This window comes from Rhinatrema bivittatum, chromosome 6, assembly GCF_901001135.1.
Source record: "Rhinatrema bivittatum chromosome 6, aRhiBiv1.1, whole genome shotgun sequence".
Lineage (NCBI taxonomy): Eukaryota > Metazoa > Chordata > Amphibia > Gymnophiona > Rhinatrematidae > Rhinatrema > Rhinatrema bivittatum.
This window is the reverse complement of record NC_042620.1, coordinates 11,534,612-11,554,954: the sequence shown is the minus strand read 5'-3', so window position 1 is coordinate 11,554,954 and position 20,343 is coordinate 11,534,612. Positions and strand designations below refer to the sequence as shown.

General features: G+C 52.7%; 1 protein-coding gene across 4 annotated transcripts in view; it reads left to right on the top strand.

Annotated features, from left to right (window-relative positions):
- WNT6 (Wnt family member 6) overlaps positions 1–20,343 on the top strand; it is a 76,559-nt gene that overhangs the window by 25,234 nt on the left and 30,982 nt on the right. For all 4 annotated transcript variants that reach the window (XM_029605035.1, XM_029605036.1, XM_029605037.1 and 1 more), the window contains exon 2: positions 9,257–9,477. In XM_029605035.1, coding sequence (XP_029460895.1) covers positions 9,257–9,477 — 221 coding nt within the window. The remainder of the gene's footprint in view (positions 1–9,256; positions 9,478–20,343) is intronic.

The following is a 20,343-nucleotide window of genomic DNA, read 5'->3' as shown; positions in this document are numbered from 1 at the left end:
ACTAGTGCTGCTTCTTGTGATGGGAGTGTTAGTGCAGTGCATGCTCAGGTTCCCAGTCCATTCTGAGCAGTGAGATCAGACTTTGGCACTGGACTAGCAGTGCCGCTCTCCCTCTCCCCCAACCCTGAAGCTGGTAGAGTAAGACAGTCAGAGCCTGTGTTAGGGCTTCCCTCTCCCTGGGGTTTGCTGCTGCAGTGAAGTCCTGCAGAGGGCGGGGGGATGTGATCGAGGGCTCCACCCCTGTGCAATTTCTGAGCTCTCAGTCCCAGAGACCTTTGCTGGTTTAATAGTTTCCCTTTAAAAGTCAGGAACTCACTGAGAGATTTATGCGGCGGGGCTTGGGCATCTCATTTCAGCCTGGTCTGGTCCCCTCGTGGCCTTTTTCCTTAAGGGGTAGGGAGCTCTGCTTGGGAGGTGAACGGCAAAGGCGGCCACAGACAATCCTGGAAAGTGGCCAGAGAGGCTGGGGGCTTTATCTTCTACAAGGCCATTCATATTTCGTCCTCACACCATCGCACACGGAGGGGAGTGGATGCGAGAATGCAGCCTCCCTCCCTATCGCCCTCCCACCTCTCCCTCCCCCCACTTCCTGCATGGGAGGGCATGGAGAATGTTTCCTTGGCAGAAACCTGGCAGAAGTGGGATCTCGCCTCCGTCTCTTCCTGCTTCAGAAGCACAGTAGAACCGTGGTGGTTGCCGTGATAGCTCACGTGGATGGTTTAAAGGTCATAAAACAGGTTGCAGGTTAGACCTTTTTATTGGACCGAGGTATTGCATGTGGAAGAAGCTTTCCGGCAGAGGTCAGCGAAGGAGTAGCCTCGTGGTGAGAGCAGCGAGCTATCAACCAGGGTTCACATCCCCACTGCTGCTCCTTCTGACCTTGCACAAGTCACTTTACAAAATTAGACCGTGAGCCCTCTGGGGATAGGGAAATGCTTACAGTACCTGAACGTAACTGGCTTTGAAGTGCTGAGAAGCAGAAAATAAAAATCTAAAATAAAATAAATAAATGGTACAGAGTCAGTAAGGGCTCAGGCTGTCTGCATGCGTGTTTCAGCCCGGTAAAGGCGAGGGGTGGCGGGTGGAGTGGCCAGACACTAAAGGCGAGGGGTGGCGGGTGGAGTGGCCAGACACTAAAGGCAAGGGGTGGCGGGTGGAGTGACCAGACACTAAAGGCGAGGGGTGGCGGGTGGAGTGACCAGACACTAAAGGCGAGGGGTGGCGGGTGGAGTGACCAGACACTAAAGACGAGGGGTGGTGGGTGGAGTGACCAGACACTAAAGACGAGGGGTGGCGGGTGGAGTGACCAGACACTAAAGACGAGGGGTGGCGGGTAGAGTGGCCAGACACTAAAGGGGAGGGGTGGCGGGTGGAGTGACCAGACACTAAAGGCGAGGGGTGGCGGGTGGAGTGGCCAGACACTAAAGGGGAGGGGTGGCGGGTGGAGTGACCAGACACTAAAGGGGAGGGGTGGCGGGTGGAGTGGCCAGACACTAAAGGCGAGGGGTGGTGGGTGGAGTGACCAGACACTAAAGGCGAGGGGTGGCGGGTGGAGTGACCAGACACTAAAGGTGAGGGGTGGTGGGTGGAGTGACCAGACACTAAAGGGGAGGGGTGGCGGGTGGAGTGACCAGACACTAAAGATGAGGGGTGGCGGGTGGAGTGACCAGACACTAAAGATGAGGGGTGGCGGGTGGAGTGACCAGACACTAAAGGGGAGGGGTGGCGGGTGGAGTGGCCAGACACTAAAGGCGAGGGGTGGCGGGTGGAGTGGCCAGACACTAAAGGCGAGGGGTGGAGGGTGGAGTGGCCAGACACTAAAGGCGAGGGGTGGCAGGTGGAGTGACCAGACACTAAAGATGAGGGGTGGCGGGTGGAGTGGTCAGACACTAAAGATGAGGGGTGGCGGGTGGAGTGACCAGACACTAAAGGCGAGGGGTGGCGGGTGGAGTGACCAGACACTAAAGGGGAGGGGTGGCGGGTGGAGTGGCCAGACACTAAAGGCGAGGGGTGGCGGGTGGAGTGGCCAGACACTAAAGATGAGGGGTGGCGGGTGGAGTGACCAGACACTAAAGGCGAGGGGTGGCGGGTGGAGTGGCCAGACACTAAAGGCGAGGGGTGGCGGGTGGAGTGACCAGACACTAAAGATGAGGGGTGGCGGGTGGAGTGACCAGACACTAAAGGCGAGGGGTGGCGGGTGGAGTGGCCAGACACTAAAGGCGAGAGGTGGCGGGTGGAGTGACCAGACACTAAAGATGAGGGGTGGCGGGTGGAGTGACCAGACACTAAAGATGAGGGGTGGCGGGTGGAGTGGCCAGACACTAAAGGCGAGGGGTGGCGGGTGGAGTGGCCAGACACTAAAGATGAGGGGTGGCGGGTGGAGTGGCCAGACACTAAAGGCGAGGGGTGGCGGGTGGAGTGGCCAGACACTAAAGATGAGGGGTGGCGGGTGGAGTGACCAGACACTAAAGGCGAGGGGTGGCGGGTGGAGTGACCAGACACTAAAGATGAGGGGTGGCGGGTGGAGTGACCAGACACTAAAGATGAGGGGTGGCGGGTGGAGTGGCCAGACACTAAAGATGAGGGGTGGCGGGTGGAGTGGCCAGACACTAAAGGCGAGGGGTGGCGGGTGGAGTGACCAGACACTAAAGGCGAGGGGTGGCGGGTGGAGTGGCCAGACACTAAAGATGAGGGGTGGCGGGTGGAGTGACCAGACACTAAAGGCGAGGGGTGGCGGGTGGAGTGACCAGACACTAAATGCGAGGGGTGGCGGGTGGAGTGACCAGACACTAAAGATGAGGGATGGCGGGTGGAGTGGCCAGACACTAAAGGCGAGGGGTGGCGGGTGGAGTGACCAGACACTAAAGGGGAGGGGTGGCGGGTGGAGTGGCCAGACACTAAAGGCGAGGGGTGGCGGGTGGAGTGGCCAGACACTAAAGGCGAGGGGTGATAGGTGGAGTGGCCAGACACTAAATGCGAGGGGTGGCGGGTGGAGTGACCAGACACTAAAGATGAGGGGTGGCGGGTGGAGTGGCCAGACACTAAAGGCGAGGGGTGGCGGGTGGAGTGACCAGACACTAAAGGCGAGGGGTGGCGGGTGGAGTGGCCAGACACTAAAGGCGAGGGGTGGCGGGTGGAGTGGCCAGACACTAAAGGCAAGGGGTGATAGGTGGAGTGACCAGACACTAAATGCGAGGGGTGGCGGGTGGAGTGGCCAGACACTAAAGGCGAGGGGTGGCGGGTGGAGTGACCAGACACTAAAGGCGAGGGGTGGCGGGTGGAGTGACCAGACACTAAAGATGAGGGGTGGCGGGTGGAGTGGCCAGACACTAAAGGCGAGGGGTGGCGGGTGGAGTGACCAGACACTAAAACTTTGCAGTTGAAAGGGCCTTTAACTGATAGTGGGTGAGAAAGCCATTATGAGTCCTCTTGTGTTTCTTTCAGTGGCCAATGTTAAGAACAACTGGTGCGCTGTCCTTATAGTGAAGACGCCCGCAATAGGCAAGTCTGGGTCGGGAGCCAGTGATCTGTCCACGTTGGACCTTTAATCTTCCACAGACATGGAGGTGTCTGCAAAGCACCCGCTGACCCTGAGCGACGAGAACCTTTTCCGATGTAGGGGCAATGAATGATTTCTTGCCCAAAAGTAACCTGCCGTAGGGCTGTCCTTAATAGGCAGCCGGTTTTTTGCAACAGAAATGGTGACTTTGGTTCCCACCAGTGCTTGCACGGGCAGAAGAGCAGGCTAATCCTGTGGGATGCCCTTGAAACGGCAGGACCCGCTCCCTGCAGGTGCTGAGCGCGGCTGCCTCTGTCTCTGGGACGTCCGGGCTGGCTGCCAGCTCCTGCACACCTGGGCCTTCTCCGAGCCCCTGCCTGGAGCTCCCCTGCACAGATTGAAGCAGTGGTTGGAGAGCCCCCTCCACCCTCAGTGCAACTCAGACCTGACCTTGGCTGTCATCACTCTGCCCCTCCTCCACCAGAGCTTGCCGGTCACCCCTGGGGCAGCCTTAGCCTGGGTTTCCAGAACGCTCCGCCAGCATTCCCGGGAAGCGTAGATTACAGCCACAAAAACGGAGATGGAAACCTTGCAAAAACCCGCAGCTTGTTTTTCCGGGTACACGAAGGGGGCGAGGGTGGGGGGCAGGTGATTGTACCGGGGAGGCGTTTAGGCAGATGACATGGTACTGGGGGTGAGGGGGGAGTCCATCCAGGCCAGGCACAAATTCTGCAGATCCAAGACAAGATTCTGTGTGCCGAGTGGAACAAAATTAGGGTGAAATGCAGTGAGAACTCAATAAGATTTTTTTTTTTTAAATTAAACCCAAGATTATCATTCAATAAAATTGGGTTAAACAGAAAAAGAAGGGGCCTGAAAGAGCTTCCCAACAGGAGACCCAGGCAAAAGCTTCCACGTGGAATGTTGGGTACCTATCCTGATGAGCTTATAGTCTGGGTCAATGGCAGGAAGGTGAGGGATGGGCTGTGGAAATTGGGGGGGGGGGGGGGGGGGGGGAATTCACCATGGCTGAGTCGGGGGCTACAGAAAGGATTTCAGAAATTAGGAGGTCAAACGTCAGTGCTGCTTAAGCTGGATAAGTCCAGAGTTATCCGGCTAAGTGGCACCGTTTCACTATTCAGCTGCAGTCAGCAGTTGCCACTTACCCGAATAACTATTTATTTGGCTAAATGATTATCTGGCTAAGTGTGTACGTGTGTTGTGTGTGTGGGGGGGGGGGGGGGGGGGGGGGGGGGGGTGGGGGGTGACGGGACGACAGGGATATTTTGGGATGGAGGTACTTATCTGGCTAACTATTAAATAGCTGGGTACTTTCTGTGGTGTGGCTGCACCGCTAACTTACTCAGCAGAATAGTAGCTGAATAGAAACCTCCAGAAAATTTCGAGGAGAGTAGTGAAAGCTGTTTGGCTGAGAGAGCTGCTGAGATATGGTGTGGAGAGGGAGACCTGCCTAGAGAGCATCAGAGATGGGGTGTGGATAGGGAGACCTGCCTAGAGAGCATCAAAGATTGGGTGTGGAGAGGGAGACCTGCCTAGAGAGTATCAGAGATGGGGTGTGGAGAGGGAGACCTGCCTAGAGAGCATCAGAGATGGGGTGTGGAGAGGGAGACCTGCCTAGAGAGTAGTGTGGAGTGGGAGACCTGCCGAGAGAGTATCAGAGATGGGGTATGGAGAGGGAGACCTGCCTAGAGAGTATCAGAGATGGGGTATGGAGAGGGAGACCTGCCTAGAGAGCATCAGAGATGGGGTGTGGAGAGGGAGACCTGCCTAGAGAGTATCAGAGATGTGGTGTGGAGAGGGAGACCTGCTTAGAGAGCATCAGAGATGGGGTGTGGAGAGGGAGACCTGCCTAGAGAGCATCAGAGATGGGGTGTGGAGAGGGAGACCTGCCTAGAGAGTATCAGAGATGGGGGTGTGGAGAGGGAGACCTGCCTAGAGAGCATCAGAGATGGGGTGTGGAGAGGGAGACCTGCCTAGAGAGTAGTGTGGAGAGGGAGACCTGCCTAGAGAGTATCAGAGATGTGGTGTGGAGAGGGAGACCTGCCTAGAGAGTATCAGAGATGGGGTGTGGAGAAGGAGACCCGCCTAGAGAGTATCAGAGATGTGGTGTGGAGAGGGAGACCCGACTAGAGAGTATGAGAGATTGGGTGTGGAGAGGGAGACCTGCCTAGAGAGTATCAGAGATGGGGTGTGGAGAGGGAGACCTGCCTAGAGAGTATCAGAGATGGGGTGTGGAGAAGGAGACCTGCCTAGAGAGTATCAGAGATGTGGTGTGGAGAGGGAGACCTGCCTAGAAAGTATCAGAGATGGGGTGTGGAGAAGGAGACCTGCCTAGAGAGTATCAGAGATGTGGTGTGGAGAGGGAGACCTGCCTAGAGAGTATCAGAGATGGGGTGTGGAGAGGGAGACCTGTCTAGAGAGTATCAGAGATGGGGGTGTGGAGAGGGAGACCTGCCTAGAGAGTATCAGAGATGGGGTTTGGAGAGGGAGACCTGCGTAGAGAGTATCAGCGATGGGGTGTGGAGAGGGAGACCTGCCTAGAGAGTATCAGAGATTGGGTGTGGAGAGGGAGATCTGACTAGAGAGTTTGAGAGATTGAGTGTGGAGAGGGAGACCTGCCTAGAGAGTATCAGAGATGTGGTGTGGAGAGGGAGACCTGCCTAGAGAGTATCAGAGATGGGGTGTGGAGAGGGAGATCTGACTAGACAGTATCAGAGATGGGGTGTGGAGAGGGAGATCTGACTAGAGAGTATGAGAGATTGGGTGTGGAGAGGGAGACCTGCCTAGAGAGTATCAGAGATGTGGTGTGGAGAGGGAGACCTGCCTAGAGAGTATCAGAGATGTGGTGTGGAGAGGGAGACCTGCCTAGAGAGTATCAGAGATGGGGTGTGGAGAGGGAGATCTGACTAGAGAGTATCAGAGATGGGGCGTGGAGAGGGAGACCTGCCTAGAGAGTATCAGAGATGTGGTGTGGAGAGGGAGACCTGCCTAGAGAGTATCAGAGATGGGGTTTGGAGAGGGAGATCTGACTAGAGAGTATCAGAGATGGGGTGTGGAGAGGGAGACCTGCCTAGAGAGTATCAGAGATGGGGTGTGGAGAGGGAGACCTGCCTAGAGGGTATCAGAGATGGGGTGTGGAGAGGGAGACCTGCCTAGAGAGTATCAGAGATGGGGTGTGGAGAGGGAGACCTGCCTAGAGAGCATCAGAGATGTGGTGTGGAGAAGGAGACCTGCCTAGAAAGCTGCAGAGATGGGGGCGTGGAGAGGGAGACCTGCCTAGAGAACTGCAGAGATGGGGACCAGTGAAGGAGACCTGCCTAGAGACCTTGAAAGACGGGACACGGTGAGGAATAGGCTGCCTGCTCCTTCCTCTTCTCTTCCCAGTTATCCTCAGCCTGCTCTGTGGAACAGCAGTGCGAGTCAATCCACGGGGAATGCTCACTGCGACCCAGAGAGGCAGTGCCTGTTTCCCTGAAGACAGGTGTAATAAGTAACACGGACAGAGGTGCCCTGCTAATTATGGAAAGTTTATTTGAGCCCTTCCTGCCCAGCATCCTGTCTCCGATCATGGCCGATCCAGGTCACAATTACCCGGCAGGATCCCAGTGAACAGGATCCATACTTCCTGCTCACAACGATGAGCAGCGACTTTCCCAAGTCTACAGGGCTAATTGTGATTTCTAGACTATTCCTCCAGGAACTTGTCAAAATCATTTTTAAACCCAGCTACACTGACTGCTTTCACCACACCCTCTGGCATTAAATTCCACAGTTTAATTGTGCACCGAGTTAAAAGAAATACTTTTTACTGTTTGTTTTAAATGTGCTACCTGTTAACTTCATGGAGTGTCTCCTAGTCCTAGCACTCTCTGAAAAAATTAAATAAGTGTTCCCTATTTACCGCTTCTATTCATGACTTTATAGACCTCTATCGTATCCCCCCTCAGCCGTCTCTTCTCCAGGATGAAGAGCCCTAACCTCTTCAGCCTTTCCTCATAGGGGAACTCTTCCATCCCCTTTATCATTTTGGTTGCCCTTCTCTGTACATTTCTAGCACTGCTGTATCATGTTTGAGATGGGGGTGAGCAGAGCTGCTTGCAGTACTCTAGGTGCAGTCACACCTTGCATCGATACAGAGCCATTGGGAGATCTTCTATTCTGTTTTCCATTCCTTTCCTAATAACTGATGCTTTTCCAACCAGAGCCCATGATTTCAATTCAAGGCATTGTCCTGTCCACAAGGAGCCCAGGATCCTTTTCCTGGACGGTGACGCTTAGCACGGAAGCCAGCACCGTGTGCCTATAGTCTGGGCAATTCTCCTTTGCTCTTGTTCTCTGGCTTTTAGACGTCCAATCTCCCAGAATCAGCCCATGTCACGCTGGTCCCGGTGCAGATCCTTGGGGAGCTCCCCGTGTTTCCTCTCCTTCAGGAGGACATTGCCTGCCTCTCGTTCGGGAACACGCCCGGGGCTGGTCCCAGACTTCTTTACAAACCTGCGGTTTGAGCATTTTCCCAGCCCTCCTCTCCTCCTCCTCTCCCCTCCATCTCCCCTCTCTGGGCCTGGCCCAGGCTTCCTCTCTCCTCTGCGTCCCCTGGAAGGCTGTGCCGGGCGCGTCCCCTGCTCAGTCCCTCTCACTTTTCTCCTGAATCCCGAGCTCTTCCTTTCGCATTCTTTGTATCTACCACATCCCCATCCCGCTCCCCTCCTCTGGGGCTTCCCGTCTCCTCTCCCAGCGCTTTCATAGCCTCTCTGGCCCTTTCTCGGCCTTTTGGAAGTGGACGCGGCATTGCAGGTGAGGCCTCCTCGATGACCTCCCGTGCACCCCGACATCCCCTCTGGCTCTGGTCACCACCGCCTTATGGCGCTGCCTCGCCACCTTGAGATCATCAGGGTCTCTTTCTCTCTCTCCTGGGTGGTAGCCCTCAGTATCTCAATCCTTTTGCATGTCTGCAGCCCAAATTCAAGGCTGGACACTTGCATTTGGGAAGCAGGTTTTTTTTTTTTTTGCATTAAGTCTTACATTGCTAAAGGCCTTGAGGCCCTCCTCGAGCTTTCTTGCCCCTTTCCCCATTTCCTGCCCCCGTCGTGGCAGCTGGGTTCTCCTGGCCACAGTCCTGCCTCGCTGCGCGTGGTGGTGGAGCGGCGGGCGACCCCCCCATGGTTCCCGGTTAACGTGGGCTGCGTCCGCCCGTAATTGTTCCGGGCGCTCGCTCCCTGTTATTTCCTCGAGCTTCAAAGGCCGCCTTATGTTTCAAAGCGCTGCCAGGTTACCCCTGCGCGCCGCGTGTCTGTCATCTGCCGCCCTGAGGGGAGGATTTACTGCAGCGCTCACATTTTATTCCAGGGTCAAGTTGACGGGCTGTACAACACGGGGATAGGTGGGGGATGGGGGGGGGGGGGGGAGGTCTGGGAAAGGCGATGTGAGGGAAGGGAGACAGCACATCACCGAAGGAGGAGAGAGAAAAAAAAGTCAGAGATGGGTCTAGGGCTGAGGAGAGGAGCCAGGATGAGGAAAACAGAAGGCCCCAGTGACCCGAGGGGAAGAGAGAAGGGAGCAGCGCCATGCATTTGGACTCCTGAAGCCGGCCTGACCTCTGACCCTGCCGTGGGGGGCGGGGGGCACATTATTCTACACAACAGATGTGACAGGACACACGGGGGGGGGGGGGGGGGCCCCGCCCGGCCCCGGCTGCTCCTCCTTCCCTGCTTTCAGGGCTCTTCCTTCTTTTCGCAGGGCAGTGGGAAGCCCTCTCGTGATGGAGCCGAACAGCATCTGCAGGAAGACGAAGCGCCTGGCCGGAAAGCAGGCAGAGCTGTGCCAGACGGAGCCCGAGATCGTCAGCGAGGTCTCGAAGGGGGCGCGACTTGGGCTTCGGGAGTGTCAGTACCAGTTCAGGTCACGGAGATGGAACTGCACCAACCACAACAAGTACTTTGGAAAAATACTACAGCAAGGTAAATAAACCCTGAGGCCTGCGCGCACTCCTGCATTTTCTGTAACATACGGTGAGGTGGCACACGAGGGCCGCAGTCTCTCCTTACCTGTAACACACAGTGAGGTGAAGCCTGAGGCTGTGGTCTCTCCTTACCTGTAATGTAAGGCAAGGTGAGCGTGAGGGCCACAGTCTCTCCTTATCTATAACAAACAGTGAGGTGTTGCCCGAGGGCTGTGGTCTCTTCTTACCTGTAATGTAAGGCAAGGTGAGCATGAGGGCCGCAGTCTCTCCTTATCTATAACAAACAGTGAGGTGACACAATGAGGCCGTGGTCCCTCCTTACCTGTAATGTAAGGCAAGATGAGTGTGAGGGCCACAGTCTCTCCTTACCTATAACATACAGTGAGGTGAAGCCTGAGGCTGTGGTCCCTCCTTACCTGTAATGTAAGGCAAGATGAGTGTGAGGGCCGCAGTCTCTCCTTACCTATAACATACAGTGAGGTGAAGCCTGAGGCCGTGGTCCCTCCTTACCTGTAATGTAAGGCAAGGTGAGCATGAAGGCCGCAGTCTCTCCTTACCTATAACATACAGTGAGGTGAAATCTGAGGCCATGGTCCCTCCTTACCTGTAATGTAAGGCAAGATGAGCGTGAGGGCCGCAGTCTCTCCTTACCTATAACATTCAGTGAGGTGATGCCTGAGGCTGTGGTCCCTCCTTACCTGTAATGTAAGGCAAGATGAGTGTGAGGGCCGCAGTCTCTCCTTACCTATAACATACAGTGAGGTGATGCCTGAGGCCGTGGTCCCTCCTTACCTGTAATGTAAGGCAAGATGAGTGTGAGGGCCGCAGTCTCTCCTTACCTATAATACAGTGAGGTGAAATCTGAGGCCATGGTCCCTCCTTACCTGTAATGTAATGCAAGATGAGTGTGAGGGCCGCAGTCTCTCCTTACCTATAACATACAGTGAGGTGATGCCTGAGGCCGTGGTCCCTCCTTACCTGTAATGTAAGGCAAGATGAGTGTGAGGGCCGCAGTCTCTCCTTACCTATAACATACAGTGAGGTGAAGCCGGAGGCCGTGGTCCCTCCTTACCTGTATTGTAAGGCAAGATGAGTGTGAGGGCCGCAGTCTCTCCTTACCTATAACATACAGTGAGGTGATGCCCGCGGCCATGGTCCCTCCTTACCTGTAATGTAAGGCAAGATGAGTGTGAGGGCCGCAGTCTCTCCTTACCTATAACATACAGTGAGGTGAAGCCTGAGGCTGTGGTCCCTCCTTACCTGTAATGTAACACAAGATGAGTGTGAGGGCCGCAGTCTCTCCTTACCTATAACATTCAGTGAGGTGACGCCTGAGGCCATGGTCCCTCCTTACCTGTAACATATGGTGAGCTGATATGTGAGGGTCAGGACCGCTGGATGTATGAGGGCCGTCTGGCTGAATACGACATCACTTTACTTAATACGTGGTTCACACTTTTTTTCTCACATACAGCTCTATCATAAAAGCCATTGATTTCTTCGTCCCTAAATACTTGTCCACTTTATGTTTCAGCTGAGCTGGGTGCCTATTTACTAAGCTGCGCTTAAAACAAATTAATTCTGGTACACGAGTGGTGCAGTTCAATAAAGGCCGTGGTGGCTTCTGGATCACAGATTATGGAGATAGGTGGGAAACTATGCTCTTTGCACAGGCTCCCAGCTTCCACCCCCCACCCATGCCGGGTTGATCCCCTCCATAATCAGAATGCCCATCCCCCCACAGATCCCCCTGCCAGCTTGGGCATAACCCCCAGCCCCCCTCGCACCTGACTTTGAAAACATTCGGCCCCCATAAATCCGCCCCGGATCTCCCCTACCCTTTCACCCCAGGGAAGCCGAGGTCTTCAGGGTCAGGAGGAGCCATGGCTGCAGTTGACCAGCAGCCTCCCCTTTCCAGTGCAGGTGCTCTCAAGATGCAGTCAACTTTCAAAGCAGTAGCGCAGCTCAAAAAATGCACCAGGCTCTGCCTTACTCCACTGCCGTGTTCAGGAGCTGCTTTGCATGCGTTTGCATGCAAAGCAGCTCCTGAATACTTTACTCATGTTGGGCCACGGGATCTCGGTGATACTGAAAACTCTCGCGCGAGCGCTGCTAATCGGGCGCGACAACACCGATTTAATGCGGGTTAAAAGCCGAGCTTGGTCTTTAATGAGGGTCGTGCGTCCTCGCAGCTTTGTAAATTGGCCCCTTATTCTTCTAGTGATAACCAATTCTCCTGGCAATACAAACTCCTTCTTCAGGGTCCGGATGATCTGCTCATTCTTTAATGCACCCACCTGCAACCTGCTTTTGCCGCTGATTTCAGGCGCCTGCACTTATCCCATCACGGCAGACCAGGCCTCTGACCCTGGGTTTAGGTTTGAAGCAATAAAAACCAATTATTCTACCCTCAAAGACCCCTAATTAGCTGAGCAAGAAATACCTAAGCCTGTTCTGGGGACCCCCAGCCATGCGGGTTTTCAGGATATTCATGATGAATATGCATGTGGTATATTTGCATATACTGAATCGCCCATATATGTAAACTTATCTCATGCATATTCATTGTGGACATCCAGAATACTTCACTGGCTGGGCGGGGGGAGGGAGTCCCCTGGGCAGTATAGGTAAAGCTTAGTAGCTGTGTTTCCTTTACAGAGATAAAGTGAGAATCCTGCCCTTCATCCAGGAATGCAATACAAGCAAAGAAAAGGGATAGAAATGCCCCTGGATGGTCTTTATTCCCTGCAGCATGTGATAGAGTGAGATAGAAGGGATAGGAGCACCTGGGGATGGTCTTTATTCCCTGCAGCATGTGATAGAGTGAGATAGAAGGGATAGGAGCACCTGGGGATGGTCTTTATTCCCTGCAGCATGTGATAGAGTGAGATAGAAGGGATAGGAGCACCTGGGGATGGTCTTTATTCCCTGCAGCATGTGATAGAGTGAGATAGAAGGGATAGGAGCACCTGGGGATGGTCTTTATTCCCTGCAGCATGTGATAGAGTGAGATAGAAGGAATAGGAGCACCTGGGGATGGTCTTTATTCCCTGCAGCATGTGATAGAGTGAGATAGAAGGGATAGGATGCCTGGGGATGGTCTCTATTCCCTGCAGCATGTGATAGAGTGAGATAGAAGGGGTAGAAATACCCGGGGATGGTCTTTATTCCCTGCAGCATGTGATAGAGTGAGATAGAAGGGATAGAAATACCCGGGGATGGTCTTTATTCCCTGCAGCATGTGATAGAGTGAGATAGAAGGAATAGGAGCACCTGGGGATGGTCTTTATTCCCTGCAGCATGTGATAGAGTGAGATAGAAGGGATAGGATGCCTGGGGATGGTCTTTATTCCCTGCAGCATGTGATAGAGTGAGATAGAAGGGATAGGAGCACCTGGGAATGGTCTTTATTCCCTGCAGCATGTGATAGAGTGAGATAGAAGGGATAGGAGCACCTGGGGATGGTCTTTATTCCCTGCAGCATGTGATAGAGTGAGGTAGAAGGGATAGGAGCACCTGGGGATGGTCTTTATTCCCTGCAGCATGTGATAGAGTGAGATAGAAGGGGTAGAAATACCTGGGGATGGTCTTTATTCCCTGCAGCATGTGATAGAGTGAGGTAGAAGGGATAGGAGCACCTGGGGATGGTCTTTATTCCCTGCAGCATGTGATAGAGTGAGATAGAAGGAATAGGAGCACCTGGGGATGGTCTTTATTCCCTGCAGCATGTGATAGAGTGAGATAGAAGGGGTAGAAATACCTGGGGATGGTCTTTATTCCCTGCAGCATGTGATAGAGTGAGATAGAAGAGGTAGAAATACCTGGGGATGGTCTTTATTCCCTGCAGCATGTGATAGAGTGAGACAGAAGGGGTAGAAATACCTGGGGATGGTCTTTATTCCCTGCAGCATGTGACAGAGTGAGATAGAAGGGGTAGAAATACCTGGGGATGGTCTTTATTCCCTGCAGCATGTGATAGAGTGAGATGGAAGGGGTAGGAATATCTGGGGATGGTCTTTATTCCCTGCAGCATGTGATAGAGTGAGATAGAAGGGATAGGAGCACCTGGGGATGGTCTTTATTCCCTGCAGCATGTGATAGAGTGAGATAGAAGGGATAGGAGCACCTGGGGATGGTCTTTATTCCCTGCAGCATGTGATAGAGTGAGATAGAAGGGATAGGAGCACCTGGGGATGGTCTTTATTCCCTGCAGCATGTGATAGAGTGAGATAGAAGGGATAGGAGCACCTGGGGATGGTCTTTATTCCCTGCAGCATGTGATAGAGTGAGATAGAAGGAATAGGAGCACCTGGGGATGGTCTTTATTCCCTGCAGCATGTGATACAGTGAGATAGAAGGGGTAGAAATACCTGGGGATGGTCTTTATTCCCTGCACCATGTGATAGAGTGAGATAGAAGGGGTAGAAATACCCGGGGATGGTCTTTATTCCCTGCAGCATGTGATAGAGTGAGATAGAAGGGATAGAAATACCCGGGGATGGTCTTTATTCTCTGCAGCATGTGATAGAGTGAGCTAGAAGGGGTAGAAATACCTGGGGATGGTCTTTATTCCCTGCAGCATGTGATAGAGTGAGATAGAAGAGGTAGAAATACCTGGGGATGGTCTTTATTCCCTGCAGCATGTGATAGAGTGAGATAGAAGGGGTAGAAATACCTGGGGATGGTCTTTATTCCCTGCAGCATGTGATAGAGTGAGATAGAAGAGGTAGAAATACCTGGGGATGGTCTTTATTCCCTGCAGCATGTGATAGAGTGAGACAGAAGGGGTAGAAATACCTGGGGATGGTCTATATTCCCTGCAGCATGTGACAGAGTGAGATAGAAGGGGTAGAAATACCTGGGGATGGTCTTTATTCCCTGCAGCATGTGATAGAGTGAGATGGAAGGGGTAGGAATATCTGGGGATGGTCTTTATTCCCTGCAGCTTGTGATAGATTGAGACAGAAAGGATACAAATGCCCAGGGAAGAAGAGACAGCTCTGGTAGGCTGGTGGGAAGTGATTGAGTTTGCTCAATAAGCAGGTCTCACCATGCAGTTGTTGACTTTATTTACGTGTGCACGGCTGCTGCTCAGTTCTAGAGAGAGTCAAAGCAGGGCTGAGGTTGTGAGTCTATTTCAAAAGTGTGAAGCCTTCCCTGAACACTGGAGCTTCCTCAGTCTATCCAGGGTTTGCAAGATTTGCAGGTAGAAATATTTTGGGGTGGGGGATAAGTTTTCTGTCTTTAGGATCCGTGTCCCAGAAGATGGGCTGACAGTAGCACAGGACTGTGTTGTAAACACCCCTGCAGGCAGCGCAAAGAATCCTGCCGCTCCTGGAAATGCTGTAACATGTTCCCTGGTGTGGTAATGAAGGAATTATGTACACAGCGAGACAATGTGTGGTTTAATAAGGGAAGGAATGTCTGTCTGAACTCCAAGACATCCAGGGCCCCTCCAGACCTGCTTACACAGATGCATTAGAATTAGGGCATCCCGACAAAAACTCACCTGAGCTAAAAAAGTCTAACTTATCCCTATCAATTAAAAAGCAGAATGAAAATACAAACAAAAAACACACTTTGAGATGTTTGTATGCTAATGCCAGAAGTCTAAGAAGTAAGATGGGAGAATTAGAATGTATAGCAGTGAATGATGACATAGACTTAATTGGCATCTCAGAGACATGGTGGAAAGAGGATAACCAATGGGACAGTGCTATACCGGGGTACAAATTATATCGCAATGACAGAGAGGAGCACTCGGGAGGAGGTGTGGTGCTTTATGTCCAGGATGGCATAGAGTCCAACAGGATAAACATCCTGCATGAGACTAAATGCAAAATTGAATCTTTATGGGTAGAAATCCCTTGTGTGTCGGGGAAAACTATAGTGATAGGGGTATACTACCATCCACCTGGTCAAGATGGTGAGACCGACAGTGAAATGCTAAGAGAAATTAGGGAAGCTAACCAAATTGGTAGTGCAGGTCACGCTAGTGAGATAACATTCCTGGATGGAATAAATGATAGCTTTATAGAGCAATTGGTTCAGGAACCAACGAGAGAGGGAGCAATTTTAGATCTAATTCTCAGTGGAGAACAGGATTTGATGAAGATAGCAAGTGGCACATTTAAAACTAATCTGAGAAACTTCTTTTTCACTCAACGCACAATTAAACTCTGGAAATTGTTGCCAGAGGATGTGGTTAGTGCAGTTAGTATAGCTGTGTTTAAAACAAGGATTGGATAAGTTATTGGAGAAGTCCATTACCTGCTATTAATTAAGTTGACTTAGAAAATAGCCACTGCCATTAGCAACGGTAACATGGAATAGACTTAGTTTTTGGGTACTTGCCAGGTTCTTATGGCCTGGATTGGCCACTGTTGGAAACAGGATGCTGGGCTTGATGGACCCTTGGTCTGACCCAGCATGGCAATTTCTTATGTTCTTATGTACCTGTATGTATACTGCTTCTTTCCTCCTGTCTCTCCATACCATGTGCTGACTCTTCATTCACAGAGTGTAGGCCCCTGACAGGGCCCCACAGGAGTCAGAGAGAGGGTAACAGAGCACAGATTCTCTGACAGGGCCCAACAGGAGTCAGAGAGAGGGTAACAGAGCAGAGATTCTCTGAGAGGGCCCCACAGGAGTCAGAGAGAGGGTAACAGGGCAGAGATTCTCTATCAGGGCCCCACAGGAGTCAGAGAGATGATAACAGAGCAGAGATTCTCTGAGAGGGCCCCACAGGAGTCAGAGAGAGGGTAACAGAGCAGAGATTCTCTGAGAGGGCCCTACAGGAGTCAGAGAGAGGATAACAGAGCAGAGACTCTCTGAGAGGGCCCCACAGGAGTCAGAGAGAGGATAACAGAGCAGAGATTCTCTGAGAGAGCCCCACAGGAGTCAGAGAGAGGGTAACAGGGCAGAGATTCTCTATCAGGGCCCCACAGGAGTCAGAGAGAGGGTAACAGAGCAGAGATTCTCTGAGAGAGCCCCACAGGAGTCAGAGAGATGGTAACAGGACAGAGATTCTCTATCAGGGCCCCCCAGGAGTCAGAGAGAGGGTAACAGAGCAGAGATTCTCTGAGAGGGCCCCACAGGAGTCAGAGAGAGAGAATAACAGAACAGAGATTCTCTGTCAGGGCCTCACAGGAGTCAGAGAGAGAATAACAGAGCAGAGATTCTCTGAGAGGGCCTCACTCACAGGAGTCAGAGAGAGGATAAGAGAGCAGAGATTCTCTGTCAGGGCCGCACAGGAGTCAGAGAGAGGATAACAGAGTAGAGATTCTCCGAGAGGGCCCCACAGGAGTCAGAGAGAGGATAACAGAGCAGAGATTCTCTGTCAGGGCCCCACAGGAATGAGAGAGAGGATAACAGAGCAAAGATTCTCTGAGAGGGCCTCACAGGAGTCAGAGAGAGGATAACAGAGCAGAGATTCTCTGAGATGGCCCCACAGGAGTCAGAGAGAGGAAAACAGAGCAGAGATTTTCTGACAGGGCCTCACAGGGGTCACAGAGAGGATAAGAGAGCAAAGATTCTCTGAGAGGGCCCCAAAGGCGTCAGAGAGAGGATAACAGAGCAGAGATTCTCTGACAGGACCCCACAGGAGTCAGAGGATAACAGAGCAGAGATTCTCTGAGAGGTTCCCTACAGGAGTCAGAGAGAGGATAAGAGAGCAGAGATTCTCTGAGAGGGCCCCACATGGGTCACAGAGAGGATAACAGAGCAGATATTCTCTGATAGGGCTCCTCAGGAGTCAGAGAGAGGATAACAGAGCAGAGATTCTCTGAGAGGGCCCCACAGGAGTCAGAGAGAGGATAACAGAGCAGAGATTCCCTGACAGGGCCCCACAGGAGGTCAGAGAGAAAACAGAGCAGAGATTCCTGAGAGGGCCCTTACAGGAGTCAGAGAGAGGATAACAGAGCAGAGATTCTCTGAGAGGGCCCCACAGGAATCAGAGAGAGGATAACAGAGCAGAGATTCTCTGAGAGGGCCTCACTCACAGGAGTCAGAGAGAGGATAACTGAGCAGAGATTCTCTGAGAGGGCCGCACAGGAGTCAGAGGATAACAGAATAGAGATTCTCCGAGAGGGCCCCACAGGAGTCAGAGAGAGGATAACAGAGCAGAGATTCTCTGTCAGGGCCCCACAGGAATCAGAGAGAGGATAACAGAGCAAAGATTCTCTGAGAGGGCCTCACAGGAGTCAGAGAGAGGATAACAGAGCAAAGATTCTCTGAGAGGGCCCCACAGGCATCAGAGAGAGGATAACAGAGCAGAGATTCTCTGAGACGGCCTCACAGGAGTCAGAGAGAGGATAACAGAGCAGAGATTCTCTGAGAAGGCCAGACAGGAGTCAGAGAGAGGATAACAGAGCAGAGATTCTCTGACAGGGCCCCACAGGGGTCACAGAGAGGATAACAGAGCAAAGATTCTCTGAGAGGGCCCCACAGGGGTCAGAGAGAGGATAAGAGAGCAGAGATTCTCTGACAGGGCCCCACAGGAGTCAGAGGATAAGAGAGCAGAGATTCTCTGAGAGGGCCTCACAGGAGTCAGAGAGAGGATAACAGAGCAGAGATTCTCTGAGATGACCTCACAGGAGTCAGAGAGAGGATAACAGAGCAGAGATTCTCTGAGAAGGCCAGACAGGAGTCAGAGAGAGGATAACAGAGCAAAGATTCTCTGAGAGGGCCCCACAGGGGTCAGAGAGAGGATAAGAGAGCAGAGATTCTCTGACAGGGCCTCACTCACAGGAGTCAGAGAGAGGATAACTGAGCAGAGATTCTCTGAGAGGGCCGCACAGGAGTCAGAGGATAACAGAATAGAGATTCTCCGAGAGGGCCCCACAGGAGTCAGAGAGAGGATAACAGAGCAGAGATTCTCTGTCAGGGCCCCACAGGAATCAGAGAGAGGATAACAGAGCAAAGATTCTCTGAGAGGGCCTCACAGGAGTCAGAGAGAGGACAACAGAGCAAAGATTCTCTGAGAGGGCCCCACAGGCATCAGAGAGAGGATAAGAGAGCAGAGATTCTCTGAGAGGGCCTCACAGGAGTCAGAGAGAGGATAACAGAGCAGAGATTCTCTGAGAAGGCCAGACAGGAGTCAGAGAGGATAACAGAGCAGAGATTCTCTGACAGGGCCCCACAGGGGTCACAGAGAGGATAACAGAGCAAAGATTCTCTGAGAGGGCCCCACAGGGGTCAGAGAGAGGATAAGAGAGCAGAGATTCTCTGACAGGGCCCCACAGGAGTCAGAGGATAAGAGAGCAGAGATTCTCTGAGAGGGCCTCACAGGAGTCAGAGAGAGGATAACAGAGCAGAGATTCTCTGAGATGACCTCACAGGAGTCAGAGAGAGGATAACAGAGCAGAGATTCTCTGAGAAGGCCAGACAGGAGTCAGAGAGAGGATAACAGAGCAAAGATTCTCTGAGAGGGCCCCACAGGCATCAGAGAGAGGATAAGAGAGCAGAGATTCTCTGACAGGGCCCCACAGGAGTGGGAGGATAACAGAGCAGAGATTCTCTGAGAGGGCCTCACAGGAGTCAGAGAGAGGATAAGAGAGCAGAGATTCTCTATCAGGGCCGCACAGGAGTCAGAGAGAAGATAATAGAGCAGAGATTCTCTAAGAGGGCCCCACAGGAGTCAGAGAGAGGATAACAGAGCAGAGATTCTCTGAGAGGGCCCAACAGGAGTCAGAGAGATGATAACAGAGCAGAGATTCTCTGTCAGGGCCGCACAGGAGTCAGAGGATAACAGAGCAGAGATTCTCTGAGAGGGCCCAACAGGAATCAGAGAGAGGATAACAGAGCAGAGATTCTCTGACAGGTTCCCTACAGGAGTCAGAGAGAGGATAAGAGAGCAGAGATTCTCTGAGAGAGCCCCACATGGGTCACAGAGAGGATAACAGAGCAGAGATTCTCTGATAGGGCCTCACAGGAGTCAGAGAGAGGATAACAGAGCAGAGATGCTCTGATAGGGCCTCACAGGAGTCAGAGAGAGGATAACAGAGCAGAGATTCTCTGTCAGGGCCGCACAGGAGTCAGAGGATAACAGAGCAGAGATTCTCTGAGAGGGCCCAACAGGAATCAGAGAGAGGATAACAGAGCAGAGATTCTCTGACAGGTTCCCTACAGGAGTCAGAGAGAGGATAAGAGAGCAGAGATTCTCTGACAGGGCCCCACATGGGTCACAGAGAGGATAACAGAGTAGAGATTCTCTGAGGGCCCCACAGGAGTCAGAGAGAGGATAACAGAGCAGAGATTGCCTGACAGGGCCCCACAGGAGTCAGAGAGGAGAAAACAGAGCAGAGATTCTCTGAGAGGGCCCTTACAGGAGTCAGAGAGAGGATAACAGAGCAGAGATTCTCTGAGAGGGCCCCACAGGAATCAGAGAGAGGATAACAGAGCAGAGATTCTCTGAGAGGGCCTCACTCACAGGAGTCAGAGAGAGGATAACTGAGCAGAGATTCTCTGAGAGGGCCCCACAGGAGTCAGAGAGAGGATAACAGAGCAGAGATTCTCTGTCAGGGCCCCACAGGAATCAGAGAGAGGATAACAGAGCAAAGATTCTCTGAGAGGGCCTCACAGGAGTCAGAGAGAGGATAACAGAGCAAAGATTCTCTGAGAGGGCCCCACAGGCATCAGAGAGAGGATAACAGAGCAGAGATTCTCTGACAGGGCCCCACAGGAGTCAGAGAGAGGAAAACAGAGCAGAGATTCTCTGAGAGGGCCCCACAGGAATCAGAGAGAGGATAACAGAGCAGAGATTCTCTGAGAGGGCCCCACAGGAATCAGAGAGAGGATAACCGAGCAAAGATTCTCTGACAGGGTCCCTTCAGGAGTCAGAGAGAGGATAAGAGAGCAGAGATTC